The sequence below is a fragment of the Ammospiza nelsoni genome, chromosome 2, assembly GCF_027579445.1.
Source record: "Ammospiza nelsoni isolate bAmmNel1 chromosome 2, bAmmNel1.pri, whole genome shotgun sequence".
Taxonomy (NCBI): domain Eukaryota; kingdom Metazoa; phylum Chordata; class Aves; order Passeriformes; family Passerellidae; genus Ammospiza; species Ammospiza nelsoni.
Genome location: NC_080634.1, coordinates 113,433,632 through 113,451,588, shown reverse-complemented (window position 1 = coordinate 113,451,588; position 17,957 = coordinate 113,433,632). Strand labels below are relative to the sequence as shown.

General features: G+C 40.9%; 1 protein-coding gene across 1 annotated transcript; it reads left to right on the top strand.

The window, feature by feature from the left end:
- Positions 1 to 243: 243 nt before the first annotated feature.
- FUNDC1 (FUN14 domain containing 1) lies at positions 244 to 11,822 on the top strand. Its single transcript, XM_059494068.1, has 5 exons — positions 244 to 334; positions 1,984 to 2,140; positions 3,956 to 4,031; positions 9,527 to 9,655; positions 11,189 to 11,822. The coding sequence occupies exons 1-5, from the start codon at positions 304 to 306 to the stop codon at positions 11,264 to 11,266; spliced, it is 471 nt and encodes a 156-aa protein (XP_059350051.1). The 5' UTR covers positions 244 to 303; the 3' UTR covers positions 11,267 to 11,822.
- The last annotated feature ends 6,135 nt before the right edge of the window (positions 11,823 to 17,957 follow it).

The following is a 17,957-nucleotide window of genomic DNA, read 5'->3' as shown; positions in this document are numbered from 1 at the left end:
AGCGGTCACAGCTGGGGTAACTCTCAGGCACATGGTTGGAGTATTCCGGTGTCCTGCGCAGGGCAGGCAGCTGGACTCAATGATCCCTGCGGGTCCCTTCCAGCTCGGGCCTCCCCACGATTCCCAAAGGCGCAGCACGCACCCCCTCCCCTCGGCTCTCCCGCCAGGGACACCCCGGTGGGGAGGGGGCGGGAGGCGCATGCGTGGAGCGGCCGCGAGGGGGCGGCACCGCGTTGGGGCGGGGCGCGCGCGGCCGCTGGGGGCGCAGCGGGGAGGCCGCCAGCCGCCTCAGCACCGGCCAACATGGCGGCGCGGCGGCCCCGCTCCGCCTCAGGTCAGTGCTGGCCCCTTCCTGACGGGAGCGGGGAGGAGGCGGCGCGGCGGGCGCCCTTCCTCCTCTCGGGGGCGGTGGGCAGCCCCTTCCCGCTGCCCGCGCTGCGTCCCGGGGGCGGGGAGGGAGGGCCCGGGCTCTGCGCCTCCCCAGTCCGTTGCGTGTTCCCCCCTTCACCGCGCGGCCCGGCGCATCGGCACCCCCGGCATCACCAGGGCTGAATCTCCTTCCCGGGTTTAACCACCGAAACCCCTCCTGGGCAGGCAGAACGAGTGCTGGCCGAGCGCGGGGCCGCGCAGCCGGAGGTGCCGGGGTGAAGCGGGACGGGAAGCGGGAGCCTCCAGCCCCCATGGCCGCCGCATCCTTCACCGTGCGGGGCTCTCGGGGCATCGCTGTGGCCTCGTCGTGCGGCGCCTCTCGGCACTGGCACAGTTCGATGTGCTTGGGCCATGTCCAGAACATCATTTGCCGCATGCAGGGAGTATCTTCTATCAGTAGAAAACGCTCTGGCAGTGTTATTTGCCACAGAGCGTGTTATACTTGTGTACACGAGTTTTGGTTTAAATAATAATAATTTAAAGGCAGAATTAATGTAGCTGTTCTTGACAGTGTTTTAATATTATCCATCTAAAGAAGTTAAATATGTTGTCCTCAATACCTCAAAGAAAGAACACTCAATAACAACATTTTAACATTGTGGATCTTGCTATTTATTATTTAGTACTCAAAAACATGTGGTAATAAAGGGAAATAATGCACACCTACATGTGTACTTCTTGCAGTCTTTGAGATTTTTACCCATACTGTTAGTACAAGTTAAAAAGCTGTCAAAATTCTAATAAAATGTTTATATCTACAATCTTACTTTAAGTCATAATTTAACTGCTCCTATTTTCTGGAGTGTCCAACCAGTATTGCTGAATTTGGATTTAACCTTAAATATATTTAAACTAAGTGGCCTTCCATTCATGTGTGTATGTCACAGAATGTGATACACTTTTAAAATATGTTTCTTTAAAAATCTAGACCCATCTCTTTCCTCTGATGTTCAGGTATACAGGGTGTTGAGGATCATTAATTGAAGTTGTATGATGCCTGTTTTGGAAACATTGGCAGAATTGTCCTGTGAACATGGAACTTAACTGAAGTCCCAGCATCATCCGTTTCACTTGTGGAAAAGGGACAGAAGTCTCAAATGCTGATGCCTGGTCCTCTGAGGAGAGCACTGGGCCACAAGTTCTTAATCTTTCTAAGTGTTGTCTGTCCCTTTGGTTCTTGTTTTTGTTGGGTTTTTCTCTTTGTGTTGAACGAGCTAACTGGTAGTTTCATCTGATGCCTCTTGGTTCCTGTACTTGCACAGGTGGGGGATTCTGGTTCACCTTTGTAGTGCCAGTCATGGATTTTATTGATTATACACTGGATTTTGTTGATTATACACTGCTATAACCTTGTGCACCTTTCCTTGGTGATGGCACAGCATCCCCAAATCCTTTGTTCTGGGAGCTGCTGGACCATGGGTAGCTTGCACACTACAATTTACACCATTGAATTACCCAGTTAGTGCCCAAACCGAGTCTGGGCTTTTCACATCAATCATTAATTTACTCCACAACTGAGAGAATAACTTTTTAAAATTGCTTTTTCTTTCCCAGAGCACGACAGTGACGATGACTCCTACGAGGTGCTGGATTTGACAGAATACGCTCGGCGTCACCACTGGTGGAACCGCTTGTTTGGCCGCAGCTCGGGACCAATTGTAGAGAAATACTCTGTGGCCACCCAGATTGTCATGGGAGGTGTGACTGGCTGGTGAGGGAGCTTCCCTTTCCATAGCTGACCTAGACCTTTTACTTTGTTAGAAGATCCATTTCCAAGCAGATAAATTTATGTTTAATGGGATTTCCTTTAGCACTGATCGAGATTATTCGTGTGTGAACAATTTTAGCTTGTTACTCTGACTCATCGTTGTGAAGTGGTTTTTAATAGTGGTGGAACATCAGTTATCCAAGGGAACTCATAGTAGTTACTGTGGAAAGGATTTGGGAAAATGTCAGAGCTCTAAAATGACAAGAAATAAATGGAAAATGCATGTAGCTTTTAGTTTGTATGGAAAAGCTTATTTCCTTACTAGTCTAGATTTAGAAACTTAGTTATATTATGGCTGAGACATATTTTACAGGTGAAAGAAATGAAGGGAGGAAAAAAGGTTGACAAAATATACTTTTAATTAAGAGCCCCATTTCCTAGAGACTGTTTTTTCTTCTAAATAGAGCTGCAGCCTTGTTGAGTGAATTCACAGTTTGCTCTGATGTTAACTGATAGTTAACATAGCCTAGTTATACTAGAATAATTCATGGTGAAAGCTAGACAGTAAAGATGAGAACTTAAACTGGAAAATGTGGTCACAGCCTGAGCAGCAAAGATATTTGTTATTTTTCAGAGGTATTTGGATGGTGTTTGTCCATTCCAGTACACAGAAAAACTGTAAATTCATTGAAAAACACCATTATGTTAGCACAGTGACTTTTAAAGAGGGATTGTGCAAGAATTGGAAGATGAAATATACTAAAAATGAGATTGTAGTACCCAGGCTCAATACAGCTTTGTGAAGTGGGTTTAGCTTTCAGTCAGAGTTTTTAATTTGCTTCTGTAGCCTTAAAATTATTTTTAAAAGTTACATGTGTACATGTAAACTCAGAAGTTTCTAGGGAATAGTTCATCTGGCATCCATAAAAACTGGCTTATTGAATGATCTGGAAAATGCACATTTCAGTATCTGTAGATGCACATCTCTCTGGGTGCCTACTGATGTATATAAATAAGAATTCACTATTTATATGCAGGGGGAAAATTCCCCTCTGTGTGTGGGCCAGTGTTTAGACACCCTGGAATTGCCCAGAGAAGCTGTGGAACCATCAGCCTTGGGATTCATGTCTGAGTCAGGGCTCTTGGCAGCCTGATGGGGCTTTGGGACTGGATTGGGCTCTGCAGCACTTTTGGGAAGGTGGCTGGCCCAGGTGACCTCCAGGGGCCCCTTTCCTGCCTTATCTTTGTGTTCTGCAATATCAATATCTGTGCTGCTCTCCAGTTGATGAGGGAGGGTTTGGAGACTGAGAACAAGGTAATTTTCTGGTTGCCTTGATCCATTAAAAACAGACTTAACGCCATGTCCCAGCAGAGTGCCCTGGCTGATTTAACTCTCGTGGTAGGGCTGTGCTGCTTTTCTGAGATCTTTCAGTTCTGAGTTGTGCAGTTAATACAAATTATGGCATCATGGATTTCCATTCCACTTGGGAACAGTTACAGCAGCACTGTTATGTAATTATGCTGTGCTTTATTAACATGCTGCATTTAATAGCAGTAAGATCTAGAGATCTCAAGCTTACTTTAAAGAGACCATCAGACAGCCAGGAACAAGCAACCATTACATTGTCTTGCTTTAGAAATTGTTAATTTAATATTGCTTCCATTAAATAGCCTTGATTTTTAAATCTGTAAATATGAAATGATACACTTGCTTTTTAAATGAAATCATGGTGATAGTTGCAGTCAGGAATTGTGTGGTGTGGCATTGTTCTGCAGAAAACTTCATTAGACTGGGTTTTTTTGTTTTGTTCCCCTAAGGTGTGCGGGATTTTTGTTCCAGAAAGTCGGAAAGCTTGCAGCAACTGCAGTAGGTGGTGGCTTTCTCCTGCTTCAAGTATGTAGCATTTCATGCTTTGTAAGTTGGCAAATGTTATTTACTAAACAATAGGAAAAACACAGCTGTTGGGTAACATTTAATTAGGAAGGCTTCTTATCTACTTCATCTTTTTACTCTTATCACTCAAAACCTTGCATTTGAGCTGGAATATTGTGTACACTCGGTGGTAAATCAGAATCTGCTCTGTCCTGTGAAATAGTTTGTTGTAATACAAGAGAACTTCTGTGCAGAAGCTGAGGTTCTGTGTGTGATTTGATGTTGCCAGATGAGAGGAACTGTCTGTAAACCTATGGTTAGGGAGAATTTAAAATGTGTTTGTTTTACATTGATTTGAGAATTTTATCACAGCTTTAGGCTGCTTTGGCAGTTGCCTGGAAAGCTTGTTCTGGTCCCAGGATGAGCTGTGTTTTTCTGTTTTATCTATTGAATCTCTAAAGCCTGGCTGAATTTTGACAGCTTCATTGCATTCCCCTCTCTGCTGGCTTTCAGGTTCTGAAGTTTTTAATTATGTTATCTGGCATGATCATTTGCATTTTTCATCAGATACTGTGATTAGGGGAGGATATATTTCCAAAAAACCTTTAAATTAGATGAAACTTTAAGTGAAGGAGAATTTCATGTGTCCTTCTGTAAGATGCCAGGATTTTACTGGAATTTCTCATGCCTTAATACCTGTGAGCTTCTCATTTTTCTCAGATTGTTCTAGGTGATATAGATTGGTGCTACTTAGGCTCAATGATAGACAATTTCTTGGGAGAGGAGGTTAAAGATATATTTTTTCTTTCCATCATCACCCTGGAGGGTTTCTGAAAGGCATATCCTGCTTTTATTTCTTTTGATTGTAGGGCTGGTGCAGTCAAGCACTGATCAGCAAGGGTGGGGTGGTACCTGCTGCTGTGTAATACATTGTAGTGTTGCTGTTGTGTGATATTTCCTCCATCATCGTGGTCCCCACTGGTTTGGGGGCTGGTTTGGTTTTTTCCTCTTCCCATGTTTTGTATATCATTGATCTTAATACTATTAATGATAATTCTCTTATCAGTGTGACTGAAGAGCTGCCAGACAGAGGCAGCCAGGGTGGAGCAGCAGATTGCTGCAGGTGCCTTCCTCAGTGCTCCTGACCACAGGGAGCTGCAAAGTTAAAGCTGAGACCTGTAGGAAAAGGAGAATGCAAATGGAATAAAACACATCACTTGTGCAGGATTTCTCCTTGCTGAGCTCTGAAGTTTGGGGAATACATTGCAGGTATTCCTGTCCATGCAATAGATTTGCCATGTGGTTGAGTGTCTGATTTCTTGGTTGATGTCATTTACACTGCATCCAAGAAGGAGCATTATCCAAGAGGAAATATGAGTTAAGTATTTTGATTGGATTGTCTATATCTTAAGTAAGATCAGATTCTCTTGAAAGGAAATGAAGTAAATGCCTTGGTCTCTCTTTTAATTCAAAACATTTTGCATTTTAAGGCTGAGTCATAAATTCTATGGTGTAGTTACATTTCTGTAGTCTTTAATTTTTTAATTTAAAGATCACACATCCTGATTCTATGAATACGTGTTCAGTGCTTCCCCTGAGTGGGCAGAAGAGTATTTCAGCACATTACTAGAAAGTTCCTTTTTATCTGTAAATTTCTCTGAAGTTGCAGATTTCATTTCAGCTGCTGATTGCAATATTGACATTATAATTACATGCTAGAACAAGAATAATAACTACAGAAGGCAAGATTCTTGGCTAAAGCCCATTCAGTGAAACATTTCAGTCTTAAAATTTAAAAAACACATTTTTTTCTTCAGTGGGTGATGACTTCATCTCAAGAAATGTAGTAGGAAACTGAAAGCAATACATTCAGTGTCAGTTTGTACAGGAAGCAAAAAAAAATTTTCATGTTTTTGTAAGTGGTTTAGAACTATAGTCTTAATACAGATTATATGAAAAGTAGTTGGAGAAAAAGAATAAAACTTATATGAAATTTGCACAATTTTTCAAAATAATCATCTGTTATCACATCTTTGTGATGAATATTTCCACCCCTTAATTTAATTCATTCTTATTTGATTATTAACTATGCTTTTTTTGTGAAGTAGAAGTAGTTATTCAAATATGCTGATATAATGGCAGTATCCAGGCACTGTATTAAGGAAATATAGTGCAATTCTCATAGCAAGTAAGGGATTTTCCTTGTGTAACTTCTCATTCATACAGCACAGTTTGGTACAATCCTGGAGTAGGAGGTACAAACTCAAGTACTCTTGGTTCTACTGGAATGAATTGGTTAAAAATAATTGTTCTTATTTTTAAAATCCTAAATCCTCAAGAGCAGTTTCACTGTCTTTTGCTCTGCAGTGAGCATACAAATTACAGCTTTTTCTGTCCTGCATTGTCTATTATTTAATAATGAAATTGGATTTTTATTCTGTTATTTGTGCTTTCACTAACACATTTTTCCTCAGTCCATTAATATGCCATTGATGAATTAAATTGAATTCTTTATTCAATTATGTTCTAATTTAGGAAAGGTAAATATGTGAAAACAGCACAAGGAACAGAATAAACTCTGAGATGTCCTTGGCTTTATCTTGTACAGTGCACCACGATGATCAAGGCTTCCAAGCATGGGTTGGCTTGGAAGGGACCTTAAGGACCATTTCCACCCCAGTGTGACATCCCAGTGACACTCCCAGGGAAGGTCCAACCTGCTTCTGAGGCTGGGGGCTTAGTGAGGAAGAGCTGGATTCAGTTTTATGTTGAATATCCCACTTTTCAGTGGGATATTCAATTTTGCCTTGAAAAAATTAAAATTCTTATGTCCCATTTTGCTGTACCAATTTTTTGCTCCAAACCATTTTTCTGCTCATTATTCATGTTAGTGTTTCACAATAACAAAGTACCTGTGTGCCTCTCCAGTGTCACCCCCAAAATGAGGTCTGCCCTTGAAGATTCTCAGTTTTCCTTGATTAATGTCAAGAAAGATAACACATTTTTAGTGTTCCTGCACTGATGTATTTCTTCAATTGCCTTTTTGAAAAAATTCTGTTATTTTTTCAACACTTTTGGAAGGTCTTGAACAAATAATGGACTATGAATAGATAGATAAGTATATAATATATCTATTATTCTATTATCATATATAGAGAAATTAATGTATAACCCCAAAATCCACCCCCACAGGTCCCTTTAATAATATGTGCAATTCATATGTATAGACCTATATGACCCCTTAATATATCCAAATATGGATATGATAATGGGTTATTGTTATTTTACTTGGATGTTGCAGGACCTGAGTTTAAAAAAAATAGTAAATTTTGAGAATTTGCATTATGTTAATTTGCTAATATAAGCAAGTAGATTTTTATGATACGTTGGAGTCTAAAAGTTGAAATCTACTTTTTCAGCATTTGAGTTCAGGGGTATTATTTCTGCACTTCTATATGAAATTACATAATTAGTGGGGTTGCAGCCAAAGTAGATATGACAGAGGTTCTGTCACTGCCAAAGTACAGGGTTTTTTTCTTCTCAGTTAAAATTCATATTCAAAACATTACCCTCTGCTGCTTATTTTATAAACACTCAATAAGTAGAATTTGGAAGCTCTTATTTCAGGGCTACAAAGTTCAGGGAGAAAAGATGTCTGGTTTTGATACAAGTGTAAGCTCTGCAGTAGTTCCAAACAGATCTTAATTAAAAACTTCTGCCTCATCTTTGTGCTCTCTGGATAACTGAGCTAATTAAAGTTGTCTTAATGAAATGTTTCTTCCAAGAGCCATTTGCATTTTACAAGCAAGCAGATACATTAGCATTTCTTACATTGTGTTGGACTGAGTAGATCAGTCACATTTAATTTTCAGTTGTGTGACTGAGAAGGCACCAATTCAATGCTGGGGCCTTTTTGAAATTCTTGTGGTCATGTTAAATTCACAGAATAACAATTGCCACAATGTGCAGCTGTTTTTCTTTGCCTGGTTTGTCATCCAGTGGCTGGATGTGCAGCCAGTACAGTTTTCAAACAGGTTTTTTGCTTTCATACTTTACAGACAGCCCTTAATGAGCTGTCCCTGCCTGGCACTAGTGCCCATGTGAATAAATGGCTTCATAGACAGGCAAAGTCAATTAATTTGTTATTAATTTCATTTGGAAGCATAAAGTAAAAGAGAGTTTAAAATATACTAAGTTCATCTTGCATTTGTCCAGTGAATTGGGTTTTTAATTCTGCAAAGGTGGAAACTGAAGTTGACTTTCTTGCAGAGATGATCTTCTAGAAGTTTTGGTTTGAATTCAGACAAAATCTGTCTGGCACTTGTTTAATTTTATTATTTTCTGGATTATGAAATCCTCACTTTGTGGTGAGATAGGTTGCTTAGTTACTGTGGCAGTTGTAGTACAAGCTTGATGGTCTAATTTCAGTTATTTGGTAGAAAGATCCATATGAAAGTCAAACTTCAGAGCCTGTAGGTGATGTGAAAGTAAACATAATAAATTTTGTATTTAGGCTAAACCTAATAAATTGTATATTTAAATATCTGTTCCACAGAAGTTCACTGTCTGTGACTTATGTTTACCAACTGGGCAGTTTGCATACAAGGCTGCTGGGTAATTGGGTGGATTTCCCACCCACATGTGACCTTGAGAAGTACCTGAGAAATCTCACACTTTACAGAGAGTTTTTGCATAATAATCATTTATATGTCAGTTTAGTGTTTATTGCTATTTGTCCTAACAGTTAAAATAACCAGTAATCCTTAATTTTGATTTTCTTCTCCTTTTTTTCCCCAAATAATGAATTGTTTAACTGTTTTCTAGAACATTCATCAATCAAAATTAGTAGAAGAAACAAGGCAAAGGTTTGGGTTAGACAGGCTAAAAAATTTGGAAGTTTATGTTTAAATTGGTATGAACCAGTCTCCTCAAATGTATTCATTTTTCTGATTTTACAGAACTTGTGCTGTTCTCAGGCTGTGTTATTTTTATACTTAATGGTTTTGTTTTGTAAGAAGGGTGAGAATTCTCTTGTAATGAGTACATTTTTTGTTGTTGTTGAACAGTTTAAATTGTGTAGGATAAAATAGAGTTTTCAGTGTTTCTAATGATGATTTTAATTAGCCCTGGATACTCTGCCACAAATCAGAATTCTACAATTCTGAAAGAAGCTGAAACAAAAGAGTTTTTTCATTGTTGTCCTATGAATGTATTTTTCTTACAAGTAAAGTAACAGTAAATGCTGAAGGAAAAACATTGCAAAGCTTTTGTAACTAAAAAACAGAGAACTGGTCAAATTAACAAGAGTCTCCTCTTGAACTTTGCCACTGCTTGTTCTAATTTGAACTGCTGTCACTGAGGAAAGGTTTGAAGCAGAGAGCCTGCTGAAATTGGAATAATGTCTTTTCCTGTATCTGTAATAAGTACAAATAAAACTATTTTATAGGCACCAAAACAATGTATTTTGACTCATGAAATGTGAATTGCAGGTGTACTTACTGCCTTTATTTCCCTAGATTGCTAGTCATAGTGGATATGTACAAGTTGACTGGAAGAGAGTTGAAAAAGATGTAAACAAAGCAAAAAAACAGTTAAAAAAGCGTGCAAATAAAGCAGCTCCTGAAATCAACACTCTCATTGAAGAGGTGAGTCTGAGGTGATAAACTCCTTTTTACCAGTCAGATTTTCTTACCTTCACTGCAGGTGATAATGAGTTGAAAATGCAGATGCAAAACTGGAACACATCAAAAATAGTTTGGCTTTATAATTGATTTAAAGTTTTCAGATTGTGCTGTCTTTTATTCATTCAGCTTTCTGGTTTGGTCACTGTTAAAAATGACACACAAATTTGTTCTTGGCAGGTGACAAAGGCAGTAAGGTCATGACGTGGTAACAAGTTCAGGATGGTGTGGGTAAAACATGGTAACTACAAAGACAAAATCCAAATCTTAGACTCCTGATAATAAAATTACTTGTCTGGGCAAGAATGACTTTTCTGCAGAAAAGCTGTAGCTATTTTGTAACAGGAGTTGTGATTTGATCTCACTTTTATACATTTTGGACAATATCTGGCTGCAGAATCTGCCAGTTGCCTACTATGTTGAGAAGAGGTGGCTGTGATACTGATCAGTGTCACTGGGGCTGTTTCACCCTGTCATTTGAAGACTTCCATTTAATCAATTTTGTGGCTGTTTGGGGTTTTTTTAAAGACTGTTTTTACATATTTTTCACGTTCCATGCATGCAATCTAAGTTTCATTCTGAATAACTGAGAATCCTGACTGTGAATGTGCTGCAGACAGTGAAACAGCAGCCACACTGGTGTTCTGTAATTAATGAGTTTTGACATCTCAGCTTTAGTCTGTATGGAGTTGCATATAGATTGAATAAAAATTTCCTGAAATTTTAATGTGAATATGAACTGAAAGTTCAAGATTTGAGGGTTTTCTTGCTGCTTCTGTACCTTAAATAGCTCAGCCTCTCCTTAACTATTGCCCTGCAGAAATGGGTGGAATAGGATGGGGTTTTTGGTTTTCCTTTGTTTTTTTCCTCTCAGATTATATGACTTTCTTGTAACTGTGTCTTAGTTGCCAGTCTGGAGTGTTTGAAGGAGAGGGTTTATGAAATGGCACATTTGATAAAAGGTGTTATACTCTGTGCTGCTACTTCATTAAATACTCTACACCCATGTCATCATGCAAAAGTGGTTTTTCCTAGGATTAAGTTGTTAGGAAACTGGCTTTTCCAATGATCTTCCAAAAAGCAGTATTTTTTCTTCTAAACAATTACTATGTGATTGCAGTTGAAGTCATGGTGATGCTCAGGCTTTTTTTGACAAGGTAGTTTGTAAAACATGTCTTATTTTAATCAAAACAAGAGTGGTATTGGCATGAAATTGCTGTAATAATTCCTCTATATTTTTCCTTTTTAAGGTTCACTGTGTTTTAAAAATATTAAAATATTAAAAATTAATATTAAATATTAAAATACAGTGAAAATATTTAAAAACAGCTGAAAATCAGTTTGCAGTACCTTGGTGCCACCTATTTTTATATGGTTTTAGTCACATCGCTTCCCCTCGCACCCTTCTCCACAAGTTCAGTGTTCTTGTTGTTGTGATAAATATTAAACAATAGCATCAGACACAATTAACTTTATGAATATCCTTTTTCTTCTCAGTCAACAGAGTTTATCAAGCAGAACATCGTGGTGTCCAGTGGCTTTGTTGGAGGCTTTTTGTTGGGGCTGGCGTCGTAAGGAGCCGGACGTCTCTTCCCGATGGGATCCGTGTCAGCCAGGATCACTTGTGACACGCTGTCTGCCAGCAGTGTGGCTCACTGGGCCTGCCAGAGCAACACAGGAGGACTAGCTAGACAACTTGGGAGCTTTTACATTTCAGGCTTTTGCCTCTTGAGGCTTGGTAAAACTAGGATTTGCTGAAAAACTGTGCAGTGTGCTCATTTATAGCGTTTCTGGGCAAAACTGGTTCATCCTCATCATGTCTCTTTTTATCTATGGCCTTCAAGATCTAGCATTTTTTAAAATGTTATTCTTGGAATATAGCTGTGTAACCATACTATAAGAATGAAAGCTCCATTTTTATGTTTTCAGTTAAATACTGTTTATTTAAAAAGTATTTTTCTTCATGCTGTAGTAGGTAGTATCAATGACTACATGCTGTATATGATATTGTGGTTTCAGCCTCTTGGCTGTCCATCTTCTTTAGAAGTCACTGCAATAATCTGTAATACCTTTTTACAGAGTATTAAATAACAAAGAATCATGAGCTTATTAAAGGTGAAAATTAACTTTGGCCTTTGTGTACATAAAAAATAAGAAAGTCTCTCAATTTTAGCCTGCAGGGACCTGGTTTTTAAGGTGGTTTTAGTGATTTGTTACCAAGTTATTCTCAAGAAGCTGATAATCCAAACAAACAGTGCATTTTGATGCATTTCAGACTTGAACCTTTCAGAAATTCCTACCCAAGGAAGAGTTTGCTCTGCCCTGATTTCTCTGGATTTTACTGTAGCAGCAGGTGAATGTGAACTGGAATCTCTCCCACCAGGGTTCTGTTGGGTTGCTGTTCTGTTCTCTGAACAGCAATAGTGGTTCAGTAGCAGTGGATGGATGGATGGATGGATGGATGGATGGATGGATGGATGGATGGATGGATGGATGGATGGATATGAGCTTGGATGCAGAGGACATGGGATGTTGGACATACTAACCTTGTAAATATTTAGATTTGTGCATCCCTGGGCTCCAGAGGTTTATATTACATGTTGACCTCATGTTTGTGGTGTGCTTGTGGCCAAGGTGAGTAAGGTATGAAGCATGTCCTGCAAACCTCTGAGCTTTAAGGGTTTCATCAAGCCTGGTTAAGACTTTGGAAAATAAATCTTAGCACACACACCCCCAAACTAAACCCAAGGTACATGCATGACCATGGATCCTAAATATTTTGTTTTACAGTAACTATCTGAAGTTACATAAGCACAGTTGCAGTTTATTGGAAATGGGAAGCCCAAGGAGGAATGTGTCTGCTGGGTTGTCTGGGATTTAGAGTAAAAGAAAGAAAGATGAAAATGTTAAAATATGAAAACCTCTGCTCTGATGTTCAGCCCAAAGAATAATGGGAAGGTACAACCAGTCAGCTTTTTTCTGCTGATGAAGCTCATGGGTTTTTGGCACGTCCAGAGGGTACTGAAGCCAACTGACATGAGTCATCCACCCTGACTGGAATGAGCTGGGTGTCCTGAAGGGCTTTGGGGGTGTAGTGACCACTTCAGTACCATGAACCTGTAAATGTGCATTTCTGGTGCACTTTGTGAAAGGATTTCAAGGGAGCATCCTTCAGTGAGCTTGTTAAAAAGGCTGCTCATGTGACCAAGGAATTTACTTAATTGTTAGAAGTAGAATTAAAACCAAAAGTATTAGTAGGGTGCAAGACTGATTTCTGCAGAGGAAAGTTGTTCTGCTGTTCTATTGGCATCATCTGAGATTTTCAATCAATGGATCAAGAATTGATTGAAATACATTTGAGGCTTCCATAGTTTTATTTTTTGAGTTAAGATTTCATTTTTTAAGCCTTAAGAGACATAATGTAAAATTGTCTGAGGGACTAAGAAGGCAAGGAGAAATGATGTTATTGAAAAGGTGAACATTGGTGATTTGTGCTGGGATTGGCTTCATGTCCTGGAGTGCTGCCTGGGAAAGGAGAGTGGCTGCTGGCGCAGCAGGACCCGCTGATGCAGTTCCTTGGGCTGCTGAGGCAGAGGGGACACAGCTGCCAGGGTGAGGTGGTGATGCAGTGGCAGCTGAGGTAAAGCACCAAGGTAAGAGCAGCTTTTCTTGCAAACGCCTGAGATTGTTTAATGTGCCAGCTCGGACCAGTCTCACCTATGTGAGGGAATGCTCTGTAAAGGTACAGTCAAAACATGGATGTTGATGGGGTTGGGAACAGAATGGAGTGTAACCCCATTGGGAATATTGGGTTTCTGGGGATAAAGCCTTCTCTGGGATGATTTCAGAGTTACTCTTGCCCTCTCTGACAAAGAACAATCCAGGCTAAGAAGATTCAGAGGAGAAAGGCTGGTGAGGCCCTGGCACAGAGAAGCTGTGGCTGCCCCTGGATCCCTGGAAGTGCCCCAGGCCAGGTGGGACAGGGCTTGGAGCAGCCTGGGACAGTGGAAGGTGTCCCTGCTTGAGGCGGGGGGGGTTGAAACTGGATGATCTTTAGGGTCTCTTCCAACCTAAACCATTCTATGGCTCCATGATTCTAAAGGAAAAACATGAAATAAAAATTTTTGGAGAGCATTTTTGCAGGGTGGGGGGGAGGGGAGATCAGTTTTAGAAAGCTGATTAGAAACACTTCAATTAATGAAAGGCTGAGTCAGCATTTCTATGGGTTTTATTGTATAGCTGAAGAACTGACAGGTGGAGAACATGGACCTAGCAGTGGCAAACAGCTTTCCATGATGCCCAGTGGGTCTGTGGAATTCATTTCTGTTGTGTGCTACTGAGATCAAGGATGAGCCCTTCGTCAGGGAAAGATGGGGCAACATTGCAAGAGTCTCAGTTATATCTAAAGGTGGAGAAGAACCACTTTAGATTTCTCTGGCCATAGTTTGGTGCAGTTCATGATAAAATTCCAGCTGATCCTACCTCTTCCCTCTACAGACCTGTATAAATTTCTCCCATCAAGGTGGCAGCCACTTTTCAAAGTTGAATGCTAAGCTAATGATTGAGGAAGGCATGGCATATATCCCTGTAGTGAACAGCTTTTGAAAGCTTATTAAATACTGCATTTGGGGAGAGGTGGCTAATAAATCATCTATTTGTTTACTGTTACCTTAATGTGATGATGTATGTCCTGAAGTTATTTATTTTTAGTGAAAGAAGCATTGGGCAGTAATTTTAATTTAAGGTGAGATGCCAGCATGATCTTATTACTGAATTTTAAGAGGTCAGAATTTGGCTAAAACTTTGAAGGCTGTTTCTGCTTCAGCAGCCAGACTGAAAATTAAAATGTAGTTAAAAGATAGAGCTGTCTCCCAGATTCAAGTGCATTTGTCATGAGGGCTTAAGATGGGGAGAGGCAAACAGTAAAATGCAGGAGTCAGGACTGTAATTCAGTAATTCTGCCTGTGCAGACTCCCTAAATTACAGTGAATTCAGTAATGTGAAAAAACATCAGTACTACCTCCCCCTAACCTTTTGAAAATTGGTGGAAATCTCCAAAAATTACAGTAAAAAAATCAAATTTTTATGGTGTGCAGCTCCCTGGGGTCTGTAGGTGATAGTGGAAAAAAATAATGTTCACCCAAACTAGAACAACATGACATTTTGGAAGGGAGATTGGGCACAAAAAAAAAAAAAAAAAAAAGAAAAAGAAAGAAAAAAAAAGAAAAAAGGTTTATTCACCCTAGGACTGTGCATGGTGGTGGAGAAGGATAAGAGTCAAACCTTTCAGGGGAAGGAAGTGCCATTCTCCCTTGTTGAAGGTCTGATGCAGTGTGGTGACATCCCAGGAGTGGGACGTGTGGGAGAGCTGGTGTTACCTTAGGGCACTTTGGGAAGTGACTCAGCTGACATTCATCAGGACCTGTCAGACCAGAAGCCAATTTTAATTAAGATAATCATGGGGTGAGTGTGCACAAAACATCTGGTGCTGAACCCTTGGTTGTGTTTGGTCCCACATTTAAATCTTGGAGTGCTGCAGGACGTGGTACGGAGGTGTAAGATGGGAGGTGCTCACAGCCTGGGCTGGTGTAAGATGGGAGGTGCTCACAGCCTGGGCTGGACACAGCACAGCAAACTCCAGCACAGCTGGGGCCAGGCTTGGACTGGGAAATCTTGCTGGACCTAGGCTGACTCCACCTCGTAGCTTGGATAAACCAGTGCAGTGGTACAAATTTGCACAGTCCATGGATTCTGCACTCAGAGGTTTCTGCCTCCCTCAGCCTCTCCCCTTTTCACAGCTCCTCGAGCAGTCTGTGTTCCTGCCTCCCTGCTGTAGTTTTGCCTGCCTTCTGTTGTTTCCACAGCTCCCAGGAACAGAGCACCACATCATACACTGAGCTGTGGAAAAGGAAATGCAGTGCTTCAAAATGAGGGGAAGTTGGGAATAAATGCCCCAAATCAGCTCAGCTGTGGGACTTCCCAACAGCTCAGCCTCTGGCTTAGCTCAGGGAAGCTGGAGGCCACATTCTGTTACCTATTTCTGGGAAACCTCTCCTTCTTCCCAGACCAGTGCTCTGCCTCCCAAACCATAAGGTGTTTTGGGATGAGATAACCCTGACACATTCTGGGGTTTGGATGTATCCCACTGCTCATGGAGCATGGACAGGAACTTGGGTCTGGTCACCTCAAAGTTTCCTGAAGCCATTTGTGAACAGCTGAATGAGCTGCTTGAGGTGGGAATGCTCCAACAGGAAGAAATGAAAGCAGGTTACAGCCAGGATATTTTGTTGTCCATTTGGTAGGATGCTTACCCGGGAACTGGAATATATTGTTACACATTCGGTCCTTGATCAGGCCTTTTTGATTTCACCACCAAACCACACAAATTCAAGTCCTCCTAGCCCTAATCTGTTAAAAAACCCATTTCTGCACATTTGGACTGTATATTTTAAAAAAATACTTAATAGAAAATGTTAAACCACACAGAGAATTGAGTATTGAACTATATGATTCCCATTTAACATGGATAATTTGAACTTTTGTGACAACAAGAGGCATTCAAACACTTGCCATTACACACTCATGGGACCTGGAGAATTAGGACCAATGTATTTAGCATGATTTGTAATTTGTAATTATTTTCTTGAAGTATTAATGATGGAGTAGAGATTATTCTGTTTTCTTGTGTGCTTAACAGACACCAAACTCCTACTACAGCCAAATTTCAGATTTTTATTTACAGATTTCAAATCCTCTCCTGTGAGATAATCAAATGCCTTGATAGCCTACATGTTGCTGAGACAGAAATCTAAGCCAAAATACATCTAAATTAATCTGTAAATGTAAGAAAGCCCTACAGATGTATGAAAAGAATGTTTGAAAATCAAGAGCTGCCAAATTGTATTTCAAAATCCACTTGGACTAATAAAAAGGAAGAAGGAAAATTACCAGCAATCAGGGACTCTATATTCTTAATGCTCTTATAACAATGTATAATTGTTAAAAAACATTGAGAAGATGCCTTTCTACAACATAATATTTTTTTCTATTTATGTGGAATATAAATATATCATATGACATATGAGATCTAGTTTTCAAACTTAAAATCTGAATTGCATGTGGTTTCTTTAGATTTGTTTTGAGGCTGTGTGTGCAAGTACAGCCAGGCACGTGCCTCAGTGACTCACTGGTTTGTATGTGAAAGCCCAGGTAGAACAAACCAGGGAAGGGATGCACAAGTCTCTCCTCTTTTTATGTTTTTACAGGAATCTCTGGTTAGGTTTGAGACCCCTGGGCAGTCTGCACAGAATCAGGGAACCTGGGAGTGCTCACGGTGAGGGAGTCAAGGGCAAGGCACAAGAAGAGGAATTTGTCTGTCAGAACGTGGGTGTCAGGCTGGGTGCCCTGTATCCTGCTTATGTCCATGCTCTGTGGCAAATCTGCCTTACTGGGAATCACAGACTCACAGAATGGTTTGGGGTGGAGGGGATCTTAAAGTTCATCTCATTCCAACCTCCTGCCATGGGCAGGGACACCTTCCACCAGCCCAGGTTGCTCAGAGCTCCATCCAGCCTGGCCTTGGACACTCCCAGGGATGGGACATCCAAAACCTTCTTTGGGTAAACTCTGCCAGGGCCTCACCCCCCTCACAGGGAAGAATCCTCCTAAGCTCTGATCTAAACCTGCTCTCTGCCAGGTTGAAGCCATTCCCCCTTGTCCTGCTCCTCCATGCCCCTCCAAACAGACTCACACTTTTCCATAGGCCTCCTTTATGGGAAACCTCAATAAGGTCACCCCAAAGCCTTCTCTTTTCCAAGCTGAACAATCCCCATTTTTCCTTGGCCTTTTGAACCCCATAGGCAGAGGTAACAGGAGTAGCAGCTCTGCTGGGGAAGGCCTGGGGGTTAGTGTGGACCTGGCATTTGAAGGAACCCTGGAGTCACTGCAGATGACACAAAACCCAGGCTGAGGTGCCTCGGGAGGAGCATGGTCAGCAGTTATGGAAATTTATCTGCCTGTTCGTACTCAGCCCTGGTGGACCTCACCTGCAATACCATGAATGCATTTGGGCCCTCCAGTTCGGGAGAGAGGCTGAGAAAGAAGAAAGGGTCCAGAGAAAAACAACTATGGGTGTTTTTCTGGGGGGGTCTAAAGCATCAGGGCTACCAGGGGGGCTGAGGTTGTTCAGCTGGGGAAGGGAAGGCTCAGGGTGAATCTGAGGCAGCCACAGCCACAAAGGTGATGGAGCCAAATCCTTCCCAAGAAG